Source organism: Mirounga angustirostris, unplaced genomic scaffold, assembly GCF_029215605.1.
Source record: "Mirounga angustirostris isolate CCGP_5_RB_7025 unplaced genomic scaffold, mMirAng1.0.hap1 SCAF_4, whole genome shotgun sequence".
Classification (NCBI taxonomy): Eukaryota; Metazoa; Chordata; class Mammalia; order Carnivora; family Phocidae; genus Mirounga; species Mirounga angustirostris.
Genome location: NW_026991712.1, coordinates 63,022,369 through 63,044,756, shown reverse-complemented (window position 1 = coordinate 63,044,756; position 22,388 = coordinate 63,022,369). Strand labels below are relative to the sequence as shown.

At 36.8% G+C, this 22,388-nt stretch overlaps 1 protein-coding gene across 1 annotated transcript in view; it reads left to right on the top strand.

The window, feature by feature from the left end:
* Window positions 1-4,881: 4,881 nt before the first annotated feature.
* Window positions 4,882-22,388, top strand: part of LOC135364024 (uncharacterized protein C8orf34-like) — a 111,388-nt gene continuing 93,881 nt past the window's right edge. The window contains exons 1-3 of the mRNA XM_064587501.1: window positions 4,882-5,028; window positions 8,657-8,669; window positions 10,309-10,444. Coding sequence (XP_064443571.1) covers window positions 4,882-5,028; window positions 8,657-8,669; window positions 10,309-10,444 — 296 coding nt within the window. The remainder of the gene's footprint in view (window positions 5,029-8,656; window positions 8,670-10,308; window positions 10,445-22,388) is intronic.

Genomic DNA, 22,388 nt, shown 5'->3' with positions numbered 1-22,388 from the left:
AACTTACTGGTCTAATCACTTTCTTTGTTTATTGATCTCATGTGATCAAGGAAAGTAAATATTCTGTAACCTGCTCTCTCTTATGTTATTAAAGAGGGAAACCAGCACAGCATATAAATTCCACAAATTTTTTTTAAATTAAGGTCATTCTAAAAAATTACATCCTATAATTTTTTATATCTATGACTTTGTTCTTACTATTTAAAAATTTGGTTAACTTGTACTATTCTGATGTACTAAGAAAGAATGCTGAACTCATATTTCAGGCATGATTTTAGAAAGAGAACCAATAGAAGCATGGCCTTAACATTTTTCCTGTACCTTTCAACCAGAATTTGTCCCAGCAAAGTGAATTATGTTTTGCTCTCTATTTTTTCTTTCCTTCTTATAAAGAAATATAGCTGTTTCACATAACAAAAGTTTTCATAAATATTTTTATTTAAACTTGTCTAATTTCTTATGTATTTTCTTAACATTTGTTTTATTTTTAATAATTCACTCAGAATATATAACATCTGCTTAAAATATTTGACCAAATCATCACTATCAACGTAAATCAACAAACCATTGCAATGCAGGAAAAAACTGCCATATAATTCTTATGTAACCCTTCACTGAATCATTGTGAAGGGACTTATGTTTGGAAAGCTTTTAATTTTTGTTATAAAGTTCCCAGAAACAGATGTGAAAATTCACTCATATCCCACATTGTCTAGTTCAAGCAGCTGTAAACTATTTCATGGATTACACTTGAATGAAATGAAAGTCCTGAGATTATTTCATCTAGGCAGCTATTATTTCCTTAAATTAAATAAAAACAATTCTTTGCTTGATTAATTCTTGGTTATTTAGATTGTATAAAGTGTTCACAGTCTTTAGTCATAAATTAGTTCATTTTTCTCAGTAGTGTCCCCGTGAGTCAAAGGATGCTGCACAATTTTATAGGCTACCTTTAAAAATAAATAACTGCTTGTATTTTCTACTATGAAAAAAATAAGTTCGGTACTCTTTTTTTAAATACAATATTAATATAATGTATCATTTCACCGGTAGAGAAAGTTAACGTAAGAATTGACCCTGCTTGGTTTTAACTGCTAGGCTGATAACTATATCAGCTTTCCCCCCGCCCCCATATGGTCTATCACTTCATTACACACTCCCTTCCTAGCCCTAGACTTGTCCTTCTGTTTACCAAACATCCGGTTGGATATCTTGAAGACAGCTAGCTCCATCTCAGCATGTGCCAAACCAAAGGTATTCTCTCTTTCTATATTCCCCAAAAAGGTAATGTTGGAGAAACCTGCTAGGATTTCACATTCAATCACGAACCCTACTGAATCTTCCTTTGAAACGACCTTCTAACACATTTCTCTCGCTTCTTATTGTGACTTCCTTGCTCCAAGCCCTCAGAAGCTTATACATTCACTATACTGATAGACATTCCTTCCTGCCTCATCTCCCTGTTTTCAGTTTTTACCTTTCCAAAGGGCTATAGGCAAGTGCAACAAATGTATTTCAAAAAGCCAATTCCATGTAAAAGATCAGTTTGTCAAATAATTAACCGAATTTGTCAGATTATACTGAAGTCTTCCCTTGAGACTGGTGTCTGATAAGTGCTTTTAGTAAAGTCTCACAGGAACTCAGGGCTATCCTTTAAAAAAAAAGTCCTGTAGTCAGCAAATGTCAATGAATATCCTGTGGTAGACACACTTCTAAAACACTGAGATTATGATAGGAAACAAGAAAGACTTAGTTCCTATCTTGAGGTATCAGAAAAGAAACAATTTTTTCAAAATAAATGAATTGCAAGGGTTTATGTATGTTGTCTTCTGTATATATGTGTGTGTATATATATATATGTGTATAAATTCAGGTTCATATACATATTCATGTAGTGATAAGGGCTATAAGAAAAAAATAAAGCCAGATAACAGGATAGCAAGTACTGAAAGTAAATAATCTTTTGAATAGAGTCAATGAATATGATTATATTATTCACAGAAATATTATTATTTTTTAAATTTTATTTTATTATGTTAATCACCATACATCATTAGTTTTTGATGTAGTGTTCCATGATTCATTATTTGCATATAACACCCAGTGCTCCATTCAATATGTGTCCTCTTTAATAACCATCACCAGGCTAACCCATCCCCCCACCTCCTCCCCTCTAGAACCCTCAGCTTGTTTCTCAGAGTCCATAGTCTCTCATGGTTCGTCTCCCCCTCCGATTTCCCCCCCTTTATTTTTCTCTTCCTACCATCTTCTTTTTTTTTTTTTTGCATATATTCAGTGACTGTATTCTTATTTGCATCAATTTAAGGCATGTTAATTTAGTCTAAAGCTATAAGATATAGCATAGTTCCATTTATTTAAAAATATAATTTTTATTAACATATTCATGAAATATATTCTCAAATAGCACTGCCCAATAGAAATACAATGTGAGCCACAAATTGGAGCACCATATGTAATTTTCAACTTTCCAGTAGTTACATTAAAAAAAAAGAAAAAATAGGTAAAATTAATTTTCATAATAAAATTTATTTAATCCAGTTTACCCAAACTATTATTTCTTTTTTTAAAAGATTATTTATTTATTTATTTGACAGAGAGAGACACAGCTAGAGAGGGAACACAAGCAGGGGGAGTGGGAGAGGGAGAAGCAGGCTTCTGGCCGAACAGGGAGCCGATGCAGGGCTCCATACCAGGACCCCGGGATCATGACCTGAGCCGAAGGCAGACGCTTAATGACTGAGCCACCCAGGTGCCCCAAACTATTATTATTTCAACATGTAATCAATATAAAAGTTATAAATTAGGTATTTTATATTATTTTCTTTGTACTAAGTCTTCTAAATCCTGTGTTTACTTTACTCTTAACAGCATATCGTAATTCAAACTAGCCATTTTAAGTGCTCCATAGCAACATGTGGCTAATAACTAATGAACTGGATGGTACAGTTCTATAATACATTGATTGCATTAACTATATCAAATATATTCTTGATATTTAGTTGCATGTACAATTGTAAGTCCTTATGTAAGAACATATTAACGAGAAATGCATTCATAGTTATGAATAATGTATTTATGAACTTATTCACTAAATATCATAGTTGAATGTATTCATTTCAATGGAGAGTATTTTATCATGATTATATATTGTATTGCATATAATATGTATCTATATTATAGAGATTATAACTATGTTCAAAAAGAATATTTCTAAAAATTTTGTATAACTTTAGAAAATTGTTTAATAAATACACCTACGGTTATCTTTAAAACACAGATTTGATCACTTTATCACCCTTCATTGTCTGAGGCTAAGCTCTTTTCCAGTGTTGCATCCCGATATCCCTATACGTTTCAGGTTATAGTCAAATAGCTGCATAACATTCCCCAAAATACTATGTACTTTTAAATCTGTGTACATTTTCATGTTTTTCCATCCTTCCAAAAGCCCTTTACCACTTTTTCTGGCCTGTATTCTTTTACTCACATCTTACTTAATGTATTCAGCTTTCCAATAATTCCTTTATCGTTCATATTTCAGTTAGAAAACTGAAAATACTCTACATAATTAGCATAGTGCCAAGTGCTAATAGACAGTATCTGGCAGTTTTGTCTTTTCTTTTTTTTTAAACCTCAGTTTGTTGCTTTCTTGTTTTCCATAACATTTAAAACATTTATATGTTTTGTTTCTGGGATAGGGCTAATCACATTATATTAGAGTTACCTACCTTCTTAAGTAGACATTAACATCCACTAGATAGTTAGATTTCAAAGTATCAAAATGGAGCCAAGAATATTTTTTAAAATTTCCATCAGATTATTTTTACATAATCTTTCTCTACCACTGTTGTCTTAGGACTCATGAGATTCTCGGATGAAAAATGTATTCCTGATTGCTTTAAAGAAATTTCTAGTTGCCTGGAGTCTCTCCTTAATAGACTGAATTTGTATCTACTTACCACAAAGATGGTATATGATATATCGACTTTATCTACAACACTGGGCTGCCTATTGTGGGGGAATATCTTAGAGAATATTTTATTTAGAAAAAAGGCCCAAAGGGAAGAAAAGAAGGAAAGAAGGAAGGAAGTAAAGAAAGGAAGAAAGGAGGGAAGGAAGGACAAAGAGGAAGAGGGAGGGAGGAAAAGAGTGAGTGAGGGAGAGAAGAAGGAGGGAAGGAAGAAAAGAAGAAGGAAACATTGATACCATTGATGTTCTCAGATTCTAAGTTTTCTATACTTAGGAAATGCGCTCGGCATTTCTTCCCTTGACTTATCCGGTATTGAAAATTCCTTGGGGGTGCCAAGGTGGCTCAGTTGTTAAGCGTCTGCCTTCAGCTCAGGTCATGATCCCAGAGTCCTGGGATCAAGCCACGTGTCGGCTTCCTGCTCTGCAGGAAGCCTGCTTCTCCCTCTGCCACTCCCCCAGCTTGTGTTCCCTCCCTCGCTGTCTCTGTGTCAAATAAATAAATAAAATCTTAAAAAAAAAAAAAAAAGAAAATTCCCTGGACAGGATCTTTCTCAAATTCCTTAATTTGTTTTTTTCTCTCTTTTTCAATTTGTGTAAACCTTCCAAAATTTTTAAAGTTTAGGCATTTCTGTTTCCTTCTTTTGATTTATTTAATCCTAGACAACTGCTCCCTATAATAAAGTTGTTAAGGAGATGGAGCTATGGAGACCTAGATTTGTATTTTTTTTTCCTTTGCAAACTAAACATAGATTATTAGTATTCTTCCATGACTAAATAGGATACAGGATTCTTTATAGTTGTATCACCCTTTAAAGCTTGACAAGTACTCCATAGTTTTTAGGAGCTTATTGACCTTCTGTGGCAGAACTAATATTGGTAAGGAATGAAAGGATGAGGATTTCTCAGAGTAAGGCTTCTCCCAAGATTTCAAGAGCCAGTTGCCCTACCATCATCACAACTTCATTGGACAGTTCACAGCCACCACAGCTGCTCGGGTACTTGGCTTACAGCACCCTAAAGTCTCCAATGAACCAGCAAGTAAATTCTAGCAGGCTTCTCACTCTAGGGTTCTCTTTTTCTCCCACAGTGTGATAGTTATTCTGAGCTAGAAAAAAAGGATGATACCCAGATGGGGATAGGGTGGTTGGGCTATCTTCAAAAGGCTTTATGAAATACCCCTCTTGAATTTGCAAGTACAAAGAGAATTCTGGCATGGAGATTCTACTGTTTGTTGGGGGAGGGGATGGGGTGGACGGATGGCTTGAGGTACGTTTTGATTGGAAGCTGTTGGCATGGGGAACCTGGAGGCAAGTTAACTAGAAGCAGACTGCCTTATGCACTTGGTTTGGAGAGCATATTTGACATTCTCTGATTGGTTCTGAGTTAGAAATGGAAATAAAAGGAGGAAAGCTGGCCTTTATGAACCAAGTCCTGAATGTTTTGGGGGTAACTGCTGCTGAGGCTTCACTGGTTGATTCCAACAGAGGTTGTGGATAGTGTTCTAATGTCCTGTATGATCTTTCTGCTGTCTGTATGTTCAGTCTCTAAGTCCCCTCTTTTATTCAGGAAGTTGGCCAAAAGATCCACATCTTCAGATGATTGTTGATGATTGTTCACTTGTCTCCATAATCAATTGTATCACAAGGGCTTCTTAATCTTTTTGATGTTGTATCATCATGGTGATCATCTGGTAAGAAAGTGGCTAATAGAAGCATTTAAAACTTGCACTAAGTATTAAGTGATAAAGTTAAATGGACTGGTATCATGACCACTGTGACATAAACAAGAATAATTAAAATTCCATTTAAGATTCTTCAGAACCGGGCGCCTGGGTGGCTCAGATGGTTAAGTGTCTGGCTTCAGCTCAGGTCATGATCCCAGGGTCCTGGGATCGAGTCCCACATCGGGCTCCCGGCTCAGCGGGGAGCCTGCTTCTCCCTCTGACCCTCTCCCCTCTCATGCTGTTTCTCTCTCGCTCGCTCTCTAAAAAATAAATAAAATCTTTAAAAAAAAAAAAAAGATTCTTCAGAACCAGAAATCTGAATGTCTAACCAAGGCCAAGAGAATAATCCCACAGGTCATAAAGATCAATCTTACAGAGCCAAATAGCTCTTTTCCTTAAGATAATATATTGCCTTCTCTAACTTATGTGCTTCATTGAGCCAAGTACAGCAAGAAGTATTAGAAATGGCACAGATACCATCATGACTAGTGAACAAGAAATCTACATTGTCTATTACTAGTCTTGCCAAGGAATTGAGATTGATCTATATTCCATCTAGATTATAAGTGGTATAATTTTATAACTTCTGCCAAAGTTATAATAACACATGTCTTACAGTCTTTTGTTTGTATGATTCTTATTATTGGAAACACTGCTTTGATTGTTTGTATAAATTCTGAATTGGTAACCTGTAGGTAATGTGCTTGAATAATCAAAGGTAGCCTCATTTTGGAGCTTGTGTCTCAATTGTAATTTCCAGATTTGATGATATATAGAATTAGAGTGTCTTTGTACAGATAAATTTTGTAATACTATTCTTAAAGTGCATGAGATATTAGTGAGACAAGCAAGACTAATTATCCCAGCTGCAAAGAAAGTAGTATCTGGTAGGAACACATGGATATCCAGGAAAAAAGGAATTATTTGTGACATGAGGTTAGAACAAAAGCCTTACATTGGCTGGCTTACATATTTGTATTTCTTTTAGTCCAGATGACAAATAATTGGCCCATCAATTTAGGAAGGTCCCTCTCTTTTTCTGTAAGAGAGAGACACTAGTAGAGTCACAAATTGATCTGTTTAAGGTCATTTGTCCCTGTAGGTACAAGTGAAAACACCATTGGTTATAATTCCCTTTGATCTCATTTCCCATAGATTAGAATTTCTTTTAGATTTTCGTCATTAGGGTGTAGTGAGGAATAGCATATCCAGCAATCAGTAAGCTTGAAGGCTATTGCTGGGATAATCTGAGATTGGTGTTATAATGATTATGCTCTGATCTAATTTTAGTAAGAGGGAAATAAAAAAAAAAAGGGCCATTATGCATGGGCAATAACCAAGGGTCTCTAGAAAATGAGTAATGCTTATAAGTAAGCAGATAAAAACAAAATAGGAATTAGGCAAATGTTTTGATCCCGCATCTTGTGCAGGAGCTGTCCACCATCTTGAGTGAATTATTCTAAAGTTGAGTCTTGAGTCATCTATCTACTGGGAAGATCAACTGCTTCTAGAGAATCTCTGAGAATCTTCAGCTGATGTCCCCTATTAGGTCAGGTTTCCAATTTGGTTGATTCTGGATTGCTTCTTTAGTCATGAAATGTGAACCCAAGGACTTATTCCAGGGAGTTTTACTTCTGTATCTGTTGCTAACAATATCTGATAGAATTCCTTCCAGTGAGGCTCAAGAGCATTTTTTCCCCGATATATCTTCCAATAGATGAAACCTCATAGTTCAATATCATAAAGAGGCCATTTAAGAAGACTATTTGAATGTACCCTTAACCTGTAATATATTGTGATGTCTGTGTGCATGAGTATAGTATCATAGGTAAAATCCTTAAACACGCGGGCCTTGCAGTTACTAGTTCACAGCAAAGCAAACAATATGTCCCTGAGGGAGCAGACCTTACTGCTTTAAGGGTGGGTAGGAGTCCCTTTGACCAAAAGAGCTCAAGGGTTTCTGAAAGCTTTGTTAGTTTTATTTCAAGGACGTCATTGATTCTTTCCACCTTCTCAGAAGTTTGTAGGTGGTAAGAGCAACATGGTTTCTGAATAAGGAGTAATACCTTACAGATTTCTTTTATAGTATTTCTTGTGAAAGGTGTGCATTGGTCACTTGATATAAAAGTTTATATTCCCAAGGTTAGAAACACAGAATTGAGCAGATTTTTAGCAATTGTAAAGACTGTAGCTTTTTGACAAAGAAATGTTTCAACCCATCCTGAAATTTTATAGACATACGGTAACTAAAACAGAGAAATCTCATGGAAAGTGGAAGCCATATAAAATCCATTAGAAGGTGTTCAAAGGGCCCTTGAAGCTTTGGTTTCTGACCATGTCCCACATTTACAGTTTTTCTAGAATTAATGCTGGTGACAAGTCCATGTGACTTAAAAAATACCTCAGCTCTCTTAAATTTAAGATAATAGCCAATTTATCTGTACTATGATGAGTAGTTTCATGGAGAAATTTAGCTAATATACATTTGAAACCATCTAGTGACACAAAGCACTGTCTTGAGAGTACCAGAGATTATACAAATGAAGCTAGAACCACATTTTTTCCATTTTATGTTTTTCAAAAATGAGGGACTAAATGTTGATATTTTATAATGGTCTCTTTGAATTTCTTTAAGGATTTATCTTTTGAATTTAGATAGGATCAAAACCTTGGTTAAAGCCATTTGTTTGGCAAAATGATATGCTAGAGATTATTTCCTTTAGCTCCCATATTATTTCTTTTTTTCATGAGCCCCAACTTTTACAATCGCTACCTCCTTTTAAAGAAGGAATTCATGTAAAAGGATCTCAAACATCTTGTCCATTTTTGATGGGGATTCCAACAGGGTTGACCCTTTTGTTTCCAAAGCATCCCAAACTCATATATATGTATATATTTTAAAGTGTGTCTGTGTATATATTTACTCTGTGGTCTTTTGTCTAGTTGACAAGCTCAAGTAAGTGCATTAATTCTGCCTTCTAGAGTAATTTTACTTCACGTAAAGGGCTGTATTCCAAAGTCAAGCTTAAATTGGTAATAGCATATTCTGCTCCAGTTTGAAGTTTTGAAGTATGATCTACCAACAAATAATATTAGGTCAGACTTTTCAATGGGAGTCTTCAAAAAAACTGAATGGGGTATAGTAAGTTCCCTAACTGAGCTAAGAAAATCGTGAGGTTCTCTTCTCCTGGTAGGGTCAGGAGAACAGCATATCAAGGTGTTGCAGTGGTAAATAGTAATGTGAGGATGAGACACTAACAGAGTCTCATGGAGGCTAATTAGCTCACTGAAAAGTACTGTGTTCTCAGATGACAGTAATGTCTATGTTGTATGAGGAACACAGATCCATAAGATCAGGAGACAAGGTTATATAACTAGCTCAGCAAAAGGACCAAGTTTTGAAGTGGTGGTTACTGCCTTTAAAACAAGGGGAAGAAGCTTTTGCAACCAGGTCAAGGTGGTGAGTTTTTATGACTCCCATGAAATTGAGTTAAGACTCGATGGGCTTGCCCAGATTGCTCATATGCAAGTAGAAGAAAAGATTTTAGTTGGTATTGCCTACGGAAGGAGTCTGTTGACAAGTCTTCAGATGGCGGAAAGCCTGTTTATGACTTAAACTAAAAGTTGTCACAATCTCAGGAAAATTTGATACTTGTTGGTTACAATATCCAGTTATACCAGAAATACTCCTGATTGTTTTGTGAGGGGTCTAAGATGTTTGGATAGTCTATAGCCTTATCAGGAAAGAGTGATTTCCCTCTTTATATAGGTTATAACCTCAAATAATGGATTATGTTTTGGCAAAATTGTAATTTATCTTTTGAAACCTTATGTCCCTCTTTTGCTAAAAATAAGAACAAATAAATGGAATCCTTTTTACCAGAGCCCTTGTCCGCTGAATAAAACAGGATATCATGTACATATTATATCAGGACTGAATTGCAAGGGAAACTTAGATCTTTTAAGTCTTGATTGAGGACCTGGGAAAATTTGGAAGGGGATTCAGTGAACCTTGGTCATGACTATCCAAGTATATTATCCTCCCCACACGAAAACAAAAAGGAAAGGTTAAGAGTGAAAACAAAGAAGGCTTAATAGAGGTTGTTGCATGAGGAAGCTGTGAAGGCAAGCTAATTAGAAACAAATGATCTTATATAATTAGTTTGGAAGACTATATGTCTGTCTTTGGTTGGCTCTGAGTGGGATGCAAAGGCAAAAATAGGGAAGCTGGCAGTCATTGACCAAGTCCTGACCATTTGGGGCTAATTGCAGCAGAGATTTTGGTGTGGTTTCTTTGAACGGTTACAGAAAGGTAGTGGACCCATGTTCTGTGGTCATAGATGATGATCTACCCATTGTCTAAACGGATTCAGGCTCTCACTCTCACCATTTTTCTTCTGTAAATCTTTTCTTATATATGTCTCCAACTACATCTAGAAATGATTTGAAAAATAACTGATACATGAGGTAATATTTTTGCAAAGCAGAAATAATAATGTTTTACTTAACTACTGGCAGATACCTGAAAACATGGACTTTTCTTATTAATTCTATTAGGGCTAATTTTTTCTCTGCAATTGTTTATGTTGTTACAGAGGATCTTGATGATTTAAGAATGGAGGGAGTAACTACCCTTGTACCTTCTGGGAGCAAATTTAACCAAGGTCGTGCTACTCACCCTGCTGAACCTCAGGCCAAGGTCACACTGAACATCTGTTCAAGGTGTGCCAGGTAAAACAAATAATAGGTATAGTATATATAAACATAATCTTAATTTTTTAAATCTAAGATTTTGATGCAAAGGGTGTAACTCCTCTGTGTTTAAAAAAAAAATCATTTCCTTGAAAAGATCCTTTGTGCTAACATTGGCGAGGGAGTTAGTCCTGCAGTTTATCCTTGTGTCCAATGCCACTCAGACCAACAATGAATCAAAGAGTTTAGCTTGTCCTCACTACACAGTTTGAGAAATTTTAAGTCTTTCTGTTTCTGAATTTCATTTGCTCTCTGCCCTACTGGTTTCCTTTCAAAGGAAGAATCTAAGGGCTCTAAAGGTTCAAAGCCACTTTTAAAGCACCTGCATAAAGACGAGTTTGCCCAGGTATAGTTTAAGATCTGATATTATTGGCCTCTTAACCTCCTCCTCATCTTGTTCACCTCCTGGAAAGAATTTAATCAGCTTGACACTTTTCAGTTTTGGCAGCTGGAAGCAATCTTTGCATATACAGTATGTGGCCAAAGAAGTAGCTTAAGTTACTGCCAAGTCAGCTCCCAGTGCTTGTCTAGCAGAAACTCACCAAATAGCTAGAATTCATTGTTTTGTAGGAACTAAATCTCATTTGCAAAGAGGCTTTTAAGCCTGTTTAAATGATAAAACAAGCCTTCTAACCCTTATGTAAATGGTGCAGATTAGCAAGAACAATGCACTGGCTGGCCAGTTTTATCTCCTTTTCTTTATGTCTAGCTGTTCTATTGTACTGTTTGAGAGGGGATTAGCTGCTTGGAAATAGGAAGGGAGGGAGTGTAGGAAAATCAAATCAGATTCTTGTTGCTTTCCTCTTTCCTTTTACCCTTTTGAAATTTTTATTTTAATTGTCACAGGCTTAGGAAAATAGAAAGGATACGTGTTAGAAAAGCAGTGACGTTATTTGAGACCATTAGAAATGCCACAGCACAGTGGAAACATTGCTTCAGACAAGTAATATTTGGGTGACTTGACTTTGATTAAGGCTGCAAAGAAAACTTCTACTGTTTATGTAATGGTATTTAGGCATCTTGAGTGTACAGAGTTATCCATACGAAAGTTGTTTGGCAATTTTGAAAAACCTTTGTAGAATGGCTAAATAACAAAAGTCCAACTGAGTAAACTTTGAAGATCTAATTGGCTTTATCACATAATTCCTGAATCGGGCAACATCCCATGTAGCAAACAGAAAAGAGTTCCACTGAGCAACAGGAAAGGAAAGGTTTTCAAAGGTACGGGAGGGGTGGGGGATGTGGGGAGAATTGTTAGCAAAGAATCCATTGTTTTAGGCTAGGCTGCCCTCCTAGGTGGAACGGAAGGGGTCTATCAGTAAACTTCCTAGGGCTGACCAGGAAATTCCCATGTTGACTGGTTAAAGGTTACACAGTCCTGGAGAGTTGAAACTGCAGTTAGGTTAAGTATTAAGTCTTGGTTTACTGACTTGGGGCCTTAACTTAAATGGCTCCATTATGGCCCTGTGGTTTCTTTTTAACAGTATATTTGTTCATTTACTGTTTGACTTGAGGGGGATTAGTATTTGGTCCTTCATATCATTTGTAGAAGATTGTTTTTTCAGAAGAGAAAGCCTATGAAAATGATACGTTTCTAAACTGCTGAGAATTTGAATTGAGAAAGGACCAAGCACTACCTAACCCTGAATTATCCACCATTTAGCTTGCCAATAATAGAGTTAGACCGCAAGTCGCAAATAACCTGCATTTAAGGTCGAGGCTTTAACTAATTTATTGAAGAGATATTCAGTTGAATAATCGATTACATTTATTGCTTTCTCACTATGTACCACATACTATTCTAAGCACATTAAATATATAAATTTATTTAATTCTCAAATAATACTGGGAGTTAATTACTATTGTTATCCTCATTTCATATGATAAGGAAGCTGAGTCTTGAGATGATTAAATAACTTGTCCAAAGTAACACAGCAAGTAGGAGGCAAAATATAGTTTCAAATCCAGGTAGTATAGCTTGACTGCCTGCTTCGTCATTTTATTTTATTGCTAGCACCAAGCTGTTGTCTGAAGGTAAAGATGGAAGCCTCAAAGAGTTAGAGACAATGAGATAGGAAGAGATTTGGGTTTTTAAAATGATGGGAGCTCATGACTGTTTTAATGGAGAATAGGCAATGTTGTACTTCCAAAAGCAAGACAGGGATATATTGATTCGGGGAAATGTGTAAATAGTACGGAAGAAGACACTAGGCTGTGAATTTTATTATTTATTTATTTATTTATTTATTTATTTAAGATTTTATTTATTCGTTTGAGGGAGAAAGACAGTGAGTGAGAGGGAGAGAGAGAGAGATCTGAAGCAGACTCCACACTGAGCACAGAGCCGGACGTGGGGCTTGATCCCACAACCCTGAGATCATGACCTGAGCTGAAACCAAGAGTTGGATGTTTAACTGACTGAGTCACCCAGGAGCCCCTAGGCTGTGGATTTTAGAGACCTACCATACTCAGAATTCAGAGTGGAAGAAAAACTAGTATCAGTTGTCAAGAACTCTGAAGAACCTGAGATTGTACCTTTTGCAGCCAAATGTGTTAGTCTGCCACTGTTTTATGAACCCTGGCAGAGACCAAGGACTTAGCACTCACAACAGTAACAATTGCCAGAGTGTTACCACTTTCACTGGACCCCCGATCCACAAATTTCACAGAATGACACAAATAGGATAATAGGTTCAGTACTAGCGAGGAAACCTGAGTTTAGGAAAACTGAATGTTTTATAATGGGGAGTTAGAATTGCTCTAGAGGGAGACTCTGTATGTCTCTTCCAAGGCTGTTAACAATATAAACATCCCTGAACAGATTGTCTGAAACAAAGGCTGTCAGTGTCTTTGCTCACAGGATGTAGTAACGTGAGAAACTCATGGAAAACTATCTCCCAGTACTACTTAGAGTGGACTACTTTTGTAATGCATTGATGTGGTAATCAAACTTTTCCAAAATTAATGTTCAGACATCAATTTATATTGTCGGCTCACCTCTCCTAGTTGCAAGTAAGACTTTTAAGACTGTGAGCATAAAAAAAAAAAAAAGAAGAAGACTGTGAGAATGAGAATTATACTTTTTAAGCCAGGGCTGAGTAATTATCTGAGGCAGAAGTCAAACTGGAGGACCTGTGGGCAGTGTCCAGCTGTCTTGAGTCTCCATAACATTTAAAAATACCACTGAGGGGTGCCTGGGTGGCTCAGTCTGTTAAGCATCAGGTCATAATCTTGGGGTCCTGGGCATCTGGCTCCCTGCTCAGCGGGGAGCCTGCTTCTCCCTCTGCCCCTCCCCCTGCTTGTGCTCTGTCTCTCTCTCTCTCTCAAATAAATAAATAAATAAAATCTTTAAAAAAACCCCACTGGATTAGTTACCAATTTTACATAAAATATTGAGATTTCTGTCTTCTTTTAAAAATCCATGCAGGCTATAACACTGGGCCCACATTCTCAGATGATCACACAGTAGCAGCTTCCTCCCCAGACCCTCGGACCCCACAGCTGTGCACCAGTTCACATTAGCTTGTCTGTCTAGCTTCACTCACTTACACTACCTGTCTAAAGTCTATAGGCCTTTGTAACCTCTGATTTGTAGAAACGTAGGAACTTCGATGATAAGCAATGCATCAGGACTGGAGGAATGCAGGCTGAGGTACCTAGCCAGTCCACTGGGAGAAGATTTTGGTGCCCAGAAAAGGCAAAAGATACTGTCTCAGGGTACCAGGCTCTCCACAGGAGATTATGACAGGCAGGTGGTAGTTTTAGAGTGATGACTTGATCCCTCAGAACTCAGAGAGAGTGAGTCAGAATTCCAGTGCTATAGACTAGACCAAAATGGAGAAAACGGTTGCTTCATTTAGAGAACTGCACCCATTCTCATTGCTCTTCTTGAGTGGGCACTGGTACCCTGCCTGGAAGATAGTAAGAGATAATGTAGACTTTATAGAGGAAGACTGGACATTAGATTTTTTGGACCCTTTGGGATGGGGATTTAATTCCAAATCTCAGTGGACTAGAGACAGTGTGGTACTAGTGGATAAGAAAGTTTTGGATAATTAATGTTCAGTTGTAGCACGTAATTACCAACACTTTTCAAGACTTTACAGTAAAGGTAAAATAGAAAGACAACCTCCTTCAAAGTCTGGCAAAGGGATCTTTAAATACCCTAAATTACCTAGTGCATCATCGTGGGAAAAACTATGCAAATATTCAGAAAATCTGGTCCCTCATCTGTGAAATGGCATTCTTGCAATCCTGGAGATCACCTCTAAGGACAATTGAGAGGTCTGGACAGAATAATGTATGCAAAGACAGCTAGCAACTTGTTCACAGTGCATGGCTGTCAAGGAACAGGAGGTTTCCTCTTTTTCTCTCACTCACTGGGATAATTACCATGTAAATACTTAAACAATTTAAAATGCTTCAGAGTTTCCGCCCCCCCCCCATCATTTTGAAAGTGCTCAGGTATTGAAGGAAAAAAGAGCCTCCTTTTTCTGACATTCTGGAATTTTCTCCTGCCTTAGGCTTCCAACTAGGGAAAAAACGATGTCCATCTTCCAGGATTTCTGTATTTAATAAGACAGTGTAAGAGAACAATATTTTTGTTGTTTATTTGTTTGTTTCTTCAAGTTTTAAGGTCAAGAAACCATTTTTTCCATAGAACTGGAGAGGTAAAATGCATAAGTGAGCTTAATGGTTTTGTTGTGATCTTGAAATAATACTATAGCTGCAAGCTCAGTGGAGCATCAGTGAAACATAAGTGATATTAGAGTTTCTGCAAAGAACCCATCAATGAACAAGTTAGTGTTAAGAGGTAGAATCTTCTCTATAGATTGCCATTTTTCTCAATCCTTTTTTCAGATACTGCACCACTTATGAGCTATTTACGGGGTCACAGTATCTAGAAGTGAGTTTGCATTTGATATGTACAGAACATTATTGTTCTAATCAAGTTGAGGGCATTCAGCCAAAGGCCACAGAACCCTTCTCATTCAGAACCTGATGGGAAGACATAATCTGTAATGAGACTGATACATTCTACGGGAATGTTTGAGGGATATAAGATACATGTGACCATTGGAGAGACTTCCACTTTCCAAGATATCAGGAAAAGAGGAATTCAGTTCACATTAAATTGCTCTGTAAAGTTTTACGTGAGACAAGGTGACTAAAACATCAAGAATGTCACAAAGTTTATTGATTAGCCTAGCAAGAAATAAAACGATTACAGAATTTTTTTTTTCCATAAATACTTCACACATGGTTGGGAAAGTACAGATGAAAGAAAGCTTGTGTTTTCAAGCTGGGAAATTATTCCAGGATAGTGTTACGCCTCTAGCTCTTGATGGCCTTGGTCTGATGTGGGCATTGCTGCAATTTGTGTGATTTAAACAAAGAGATGACATCACCTGGCAAGTAGGAAAGTGTTGCCTCGTAGAGATCTGGTCAACCAAGATATATTAAGATCCTAACCCAGAACATTTCACTTTCCCCCTCAGATCATAAAGTAGCCATTATAAAACAGCAATTTTAAGTAAAAGAATTTTCTGTGTAGCGTGTAGCGGTGTCCTTATGACTGGTGATTTTACTCATTACAAAGTAGATTTTTAATATATTCATTGAGTATCTTGGTTTGACTTTTAGAAGATTCCACCATTGTAGCTATAAATCCTTGAATGTATGGGCAAAACAAATTTCGTTTGTTGCCTAGGAATCACACTGAATAGTATCAACTAAAAAGTGAAGTGTCAGTACGTCAGTAATGCAAGTTATCAATAATTATCAGCAACACTTCTGTGGTTTTAAAAAATAGTGGTTTGTAAAATTTTGAGTTTCAAATTACATTTTTTATTAAATGTCCTAAATTTTTGTTGTAAGATAACAATTAAGATACCAATAGCAAGCAGGCAAATGTGGATACGAAGACACCAAATTACTATTTCAGTGAAGTTTATAAGCCATTTTTCTGGAAAGACCACCCATTAATTCTGTCTACCCACTGCCATTCTGAGGAGTTAAATCTTGTTTTCTTGGACTCCTGCCAGGGCATTCCGGGTGGTAAAATGCTATTTGTTTTTGATGGTGCAAGTGTTTGTATTCATTCATGCCTAACATCAATAGTGCACACACAAAAAGAACTGAAAGCCATTTTAAAAGAAATTGGATTATAGAGAACATATAGTGATGCCGGCTCAGAAACTCCAGCATGAGAATGCTAGGGGAAATGTGTTTCCAAATAGCCTGCTGAGTTTTAACTGATTTGCTTCGTGTCATTGTACCAACACTTGTTCATCATTTTCCCTAAACATCATGACATTAAAATACTGAGTTTGGTTGTGCGTTGACTCAATAAAGCAGAAGGAGATCGTCCTTCGTGATGATAGGCTGCAGTAAATGTGCGTGAGAAATCCTGTTAAGTGTGAGCTAATTTCAAACTGTCTATATTAGGATTTCCTAGCTGACCTGAGGAAATCTGCATAATTAATCATACATTATATTCTGGTTCACGTTCCTAGGCATTTTTTCTTTGTTCCCCAACTATTTTGGAAGGCTTAAATTCAGCAAGTTCCCATTGGAAGGAAAGGTGAGCAGCAGTGACGTAAAGAAAAATGGGGAAGGACAAAATGGGACTGCTATCACTTGTTTGAAGTTAAAAATTTTTCATGAAAATTGAAATCTCATATTTTATACCATACCTACATATAGCTTTAGCTTTACATTGAATTTTATGCAGAAATCTAAGCCCACATGGAATCAAATGACATTCCCTGAATTCCCAGTATTACATTTAGCTATAACTATACCAGTTACTGCAAAGTAAAACTCATAATTGCTTTCTTAAAATGAAAGTAACCAATAAATCACCCAATTTCATTACAAAATAATTTTTTCTTATTGTAAATTACAAGGCATTTAATACAAATTCCTTGATTTTGACTGGATGGAGGGAGGAAAAACACTCCACAACAATAGCAATAAGATTTAAAACTCAGCATTTATGTGATAACGAAGGAGAAAGGTATTCATTCTACTCCCATCTTCTGGCATTTGGGCTTTGGCAGGTTAGACCCCCTAAGCTTTAGACCCAGGCCACTTTTTCATTCTTTGCCTGTGACTTCTTTCTTGTTAACCTAAAGTTAAATCATTCTTTTGGAGCTTAAAACTGCTAAGGGGAGGATAGAATTTTTGGTTTGAAAAATTTAACTCAGGACCATGTCAAAGGGTCCTGTGCCCAGTGTCTCCCAGCCAGTGTCTCCCAGCTTCCTGGGACCCCTCAAGCACTGCTGCTCAGCTGCTTCAGGCCCAGCCTGGGGGCACCGCAGAGCTCCACCTGTGTTAGCTACTAAATCCATCCCCACCTGCTGTGACTGCTGGTTTCTATACAACTACAAAGGCTGTGACTTAATGCTGAGGGCAGCTGGCCAACTGTGGGAGCAACTTAGAGAAATCCATGTTGGGCACACTCTATAAAGAAGCTCCTTCTCTAGAAATAGCACCCAACGTAAGTGCACAAAAGCAAAACACGCTTGTGGACCTACTTCTTTCCACTCTCGACATCCTGATGCCTGACGTGTGTACAATTTAACAACAGTATCAAGAACTGATGAGAAGATGGAAAGGATTCTAGTGACTTACAGTCCCTTAGCATTGTCTCTGAAGAAGCGTGTCTAGAAACAATAATTTTAAGACTGTTAGCCTTTTGGCAAGAATAATTCCTCAAAACATTGAGGACGTTGGGAGCAACACTAAGAGTCAATTGTATAAGAATTCAAATGATTTCACCTGGTTTCCCCAGCACTTGAGTTTACAGATGCCACTCTTGGTGTTCAGTTCTTTATTCGTGGAGTCAATGCCACGTTTAAAGCGGCTGAAGAATTAGCCTCTACGAATAGTCTGCTTGGAACAGCTATAGGTACCTTGTGGGAAATATTTGAATCTCTCATATGTTCTTGAACTAGTAGCGTCATTGATGAATTTTCATTTGCTCTTGTGGGCTGAACCATCATCAATTCCATGCATTTTTGTCAAAAAAGCTGAATATTCTGACACCCTACTGCACATTTGTTTGATTCCCTGTTAGTGGTGATGTTTTCTTGCAATTTTTTGAGCTAAGGGCTGATATGAAAAGTTTTCTGAATGAGAAGAATCACCCTCAACTGCTATATTGGACACTGAATAGCTTTGGAAATTAGCTTTTGCTTCAGACTTGATAATGTTTTCTAACGAATCCAACCTAAATTACAAGGTAAAACAGTGCTTATATGAAAACCTTATATTGTGTAAAGTCATTTTGATGACAACTAATGTAATTGAATTACATCATGTCAAGCTGTTTTATATGCTTATGAATTAATACTAGTATTTGGTAGTACCTATCTACATGAAAGGACATTACAGATGTTATAAGATCTCATTACAGAATCAGCATTAGCAGATGAAAATTTGCTATCAATTTTAATGAAAGGGGACCCCAATTTTGAAAAATTTTATCCTGTCCCCCCCCAAATTTTCATTAATAGACCTGTATTACAAAAGATTGTAATTGGTTATTATATTTTGAATTTAATCACTAAAAACTTGTGGAAAAATTAATTAACATCATTTTTATTTACAGATGTTACAGGTATTCACCCTGTGGCCCCAAAAATCAACATACTGTATTCAAAAACACTGTTTAAATTCACTTATCAGATTTCATGGTTGTTAACCTTTATATTTAATTGCTTATTGTGAGGGCACCTTTCCAAACAGATAATGCTTGAGACATTCAGATCTCTGTAATTGTTTTTAATAGGATAGCATTATAATTAATTTGTAATACAGGGATCAGTCCCTGTAAAGAGGGAGTGGTTTTTTACTCTTAGGGGCATTTTAGAGTTTCCTGAGAAGGATTCTTCTCCAAGATTTCTATTTCTTCCCCCTTGAAATCCTCTTTTTTTTTTTTTTAAGATTTTATTTATTTATTTGAGAGAGAGAGAGAGACAGAGATAGCGAGAGAGAGCAGGAGCAGGGCGGAGAGGGAGAGCAGGATCCCCGCTGAGACGTGGGGCTCAATCCTAGGACCTGAGGATCATGACCTGAGCCAAAGGCAGACACTTAACTGACTGAGCCACCCAGGCAACCCCCCCACCCCCACCTTGAAGTATTTAATGAGTTTCTGCAAACTTTACTGGGTATTTTTGAGAAAGACAATTAAAGAGCTTTTTCTTTTTACAGCTTTACACAGATACATGATTCCATCTGTCTGCGATAGGAGTTGGATATTTCAGGGCATCTTGGTCCTGGATTAAACCAAGAAAATCAAATAAATTAAGACAAATAAAGGAAAAGAAAAGGCCTGGGATACCCTCCTGATCCTAGAATTGAGGAATCCATCTAAAAACCTGAGTAGCCAAGGGACAAGAATAGTAAATTCCTGTTTTAGTTTGCTTGTTTGCTTGTTTTTCCCTGGTGAGAAGAGTAACACAGGTAATAGACAAAGAAGCACACAGGTTCAGTTTAAGATTTCCATCTGAAACAAAAAAGTCATTCTTTTTTTTTATTTTTAAAATTTAAATTCAATTAATTAACATATAATGTATTATTTGTTTCAGAGGTAGAGGGCAGTGATTCATCAGTCTTTTATAATACTTAGTGCTCATTACATCACATGCCCTCCTTAATGTCCATCACCCAGTTACCCCATCCCCCCAGCCGCCTCCCCTCCAGCAACCCTCAGTTTGTTTCCTCTGATTAAGAGTCTCATGGTTTGTCTCCCTCTCTGATTTCGTCCTGTTTTATTTTTCTCTCTCTTCCCCTATGATCCTCTGTTTTGTTTCTTAAATTCCACATGATGGTGAGATCATATGATAATTGTCTTTCTCCGATTGACTTATTTCACTTAGTATAATACACTCTAGTTCCATCCAAACAAAGTATTTTTGGTCTGGAAACTGCCCCAGTATGAATCATAGCCAACCCTTCCGAGAAGTGGAAGAAAATAAGGAAGAGAAGATGAGAATAAGAATTTGTCCATGTCCTGTAGGCTGCCTGTTGTATTCCTAGGGTGTGCATTGCCCAAATCCTACCCAGACTACCCAGAGTGTGGCACCTTTCTTGTATTAAAAAAAAAAAAAAAAAAAGGAACATGGACTCAGTGTCTTGAAATATGGCTTGTCATTTCATCAAAATCTGCAGGCAGGAATAACTGAGATGATGTACTCACCCAGCTTCTAGTATAAAGATCTTGAGAAAACAACAAGACATATGTCTAAAGTTCCTAGTCTTAGGGTGGTAGCTATAGAGATGGTGAGATATTGTCAGAGTTAGAAATTTTTTGAAGCTAGAGCTGACAGGATTTGCTGTTAGATTTAAGTGATACATATGAGATAAAGGGAAGAATCACAGATGATTCCAAGTATTTTCCAGAGTAACTGGAATATAGTTGAGATAGAGATAGATGGGAGGAGCTTGTTGAGGATGATGAGGCATTAGGAGTTTTTGCACATGTTAAATTTGAGATTCCTATTGGACATATGTGGTCAAAATCAGCAACAGAACTGACAGTTAATAGAGTGAAAGATTATATTCTCTTTCAGCAGTATGAAAGAAATTAAAGAGTTTGCCATGTCTTTTCAGAGCAGGCTTTGTGACTCACTGTCCCTGGCACTGGGATTAATCAACTACACTGATCAAAAATCACCTCATGTCTCATAACTCTTCACCTCTCCCAGCATGATTGGTTCAAGATCTACCATAATCTGCTTAACTTGCTTTTCCTTTTTAAAGCATTTATCATTCTTTCACTCTCATTAGAATATTAACTCTATGAAAGCAGGGAGCAAATCTGTCTTGGATCATTGATACATCTCAGTACCTTAAATAATTCTTGACCTACATGAGATAGTCAATAAATACTTGGATGAACAGAAGATTAGAGGAATATCAATTGGAATCTCTTTTTCTCTATTCCTCTCTGTGTCTCTTTCCATGTGTATCTCCATCTCTGTCTCTAGATTCATCTTTCTTTCTCTCTATCAACATCTCTATTTTTCCTCCAGATTTTATTTTCTGTTGGGCTACTCCATGTAGATGGTCCTGGTGCCTGGATGATCTATGTTTAAAATATCCTTAGAGCTTATGTCCTTTCTCTCCCAGGGTTTATATGATAATCTTTAAAAAGGCACTGCTAACCTCTTCCCAAGTAATGTGCCTACCAGAGATTAGGCAGTGCATGGGGGTGATGAGATCTCTAATTAACTTCCAGGCATGGGCTCACCTGTGTGTTAGGGAAGAGAAATCCCTTATTTGATAATTTCAACAGAATCATGAGAAGTTAGGGAGAAGCATTTACCAAAAGAAAGAGATTCAGCACAGACAAAATAATAGCATGACCATCATAATAAAATAAAATCAATAAAATATTCTATTTATAGAGAGCTTTAAATTGTAGAAAGCATTTTGAATGATATTAACTCATTTAAAACCAGTCTTCATAATTTTTATATCAACTGTACAAATGATGAAACTTGATCCAGAGAATTTAAATAACTTCTACACAGAGCTAATAAATGTCTTTGGTGGGCATGAACCCAGGGTATCATATGATCCAATCAAGGGATGCAGAAAAGCATTTGACAAAATCCAACACCCATTCCTCATAAAAACTCTCAATAAAGTAGAAATGAGGGGAACTTCCTCAACTTGAGAAAGAATATCTACAAAAACTTATAGCTAAAAGCATGCTACTTAATGGTGAGAAACTCAAAACCTTTCCATTAAGATCAGGTACGAGGCCTAAAATCATGCTGCTTAATGGTGAGAAACTCAAAGCCTTCCCATTAAGATCAGGTATAAGGCAAAGATGTTCTCTGTCATCAATCCTTTTCAACACTGTACTTCAAGTTCTAGCTAATGCAATAAGAAAAGGAAATAAAATGTATAC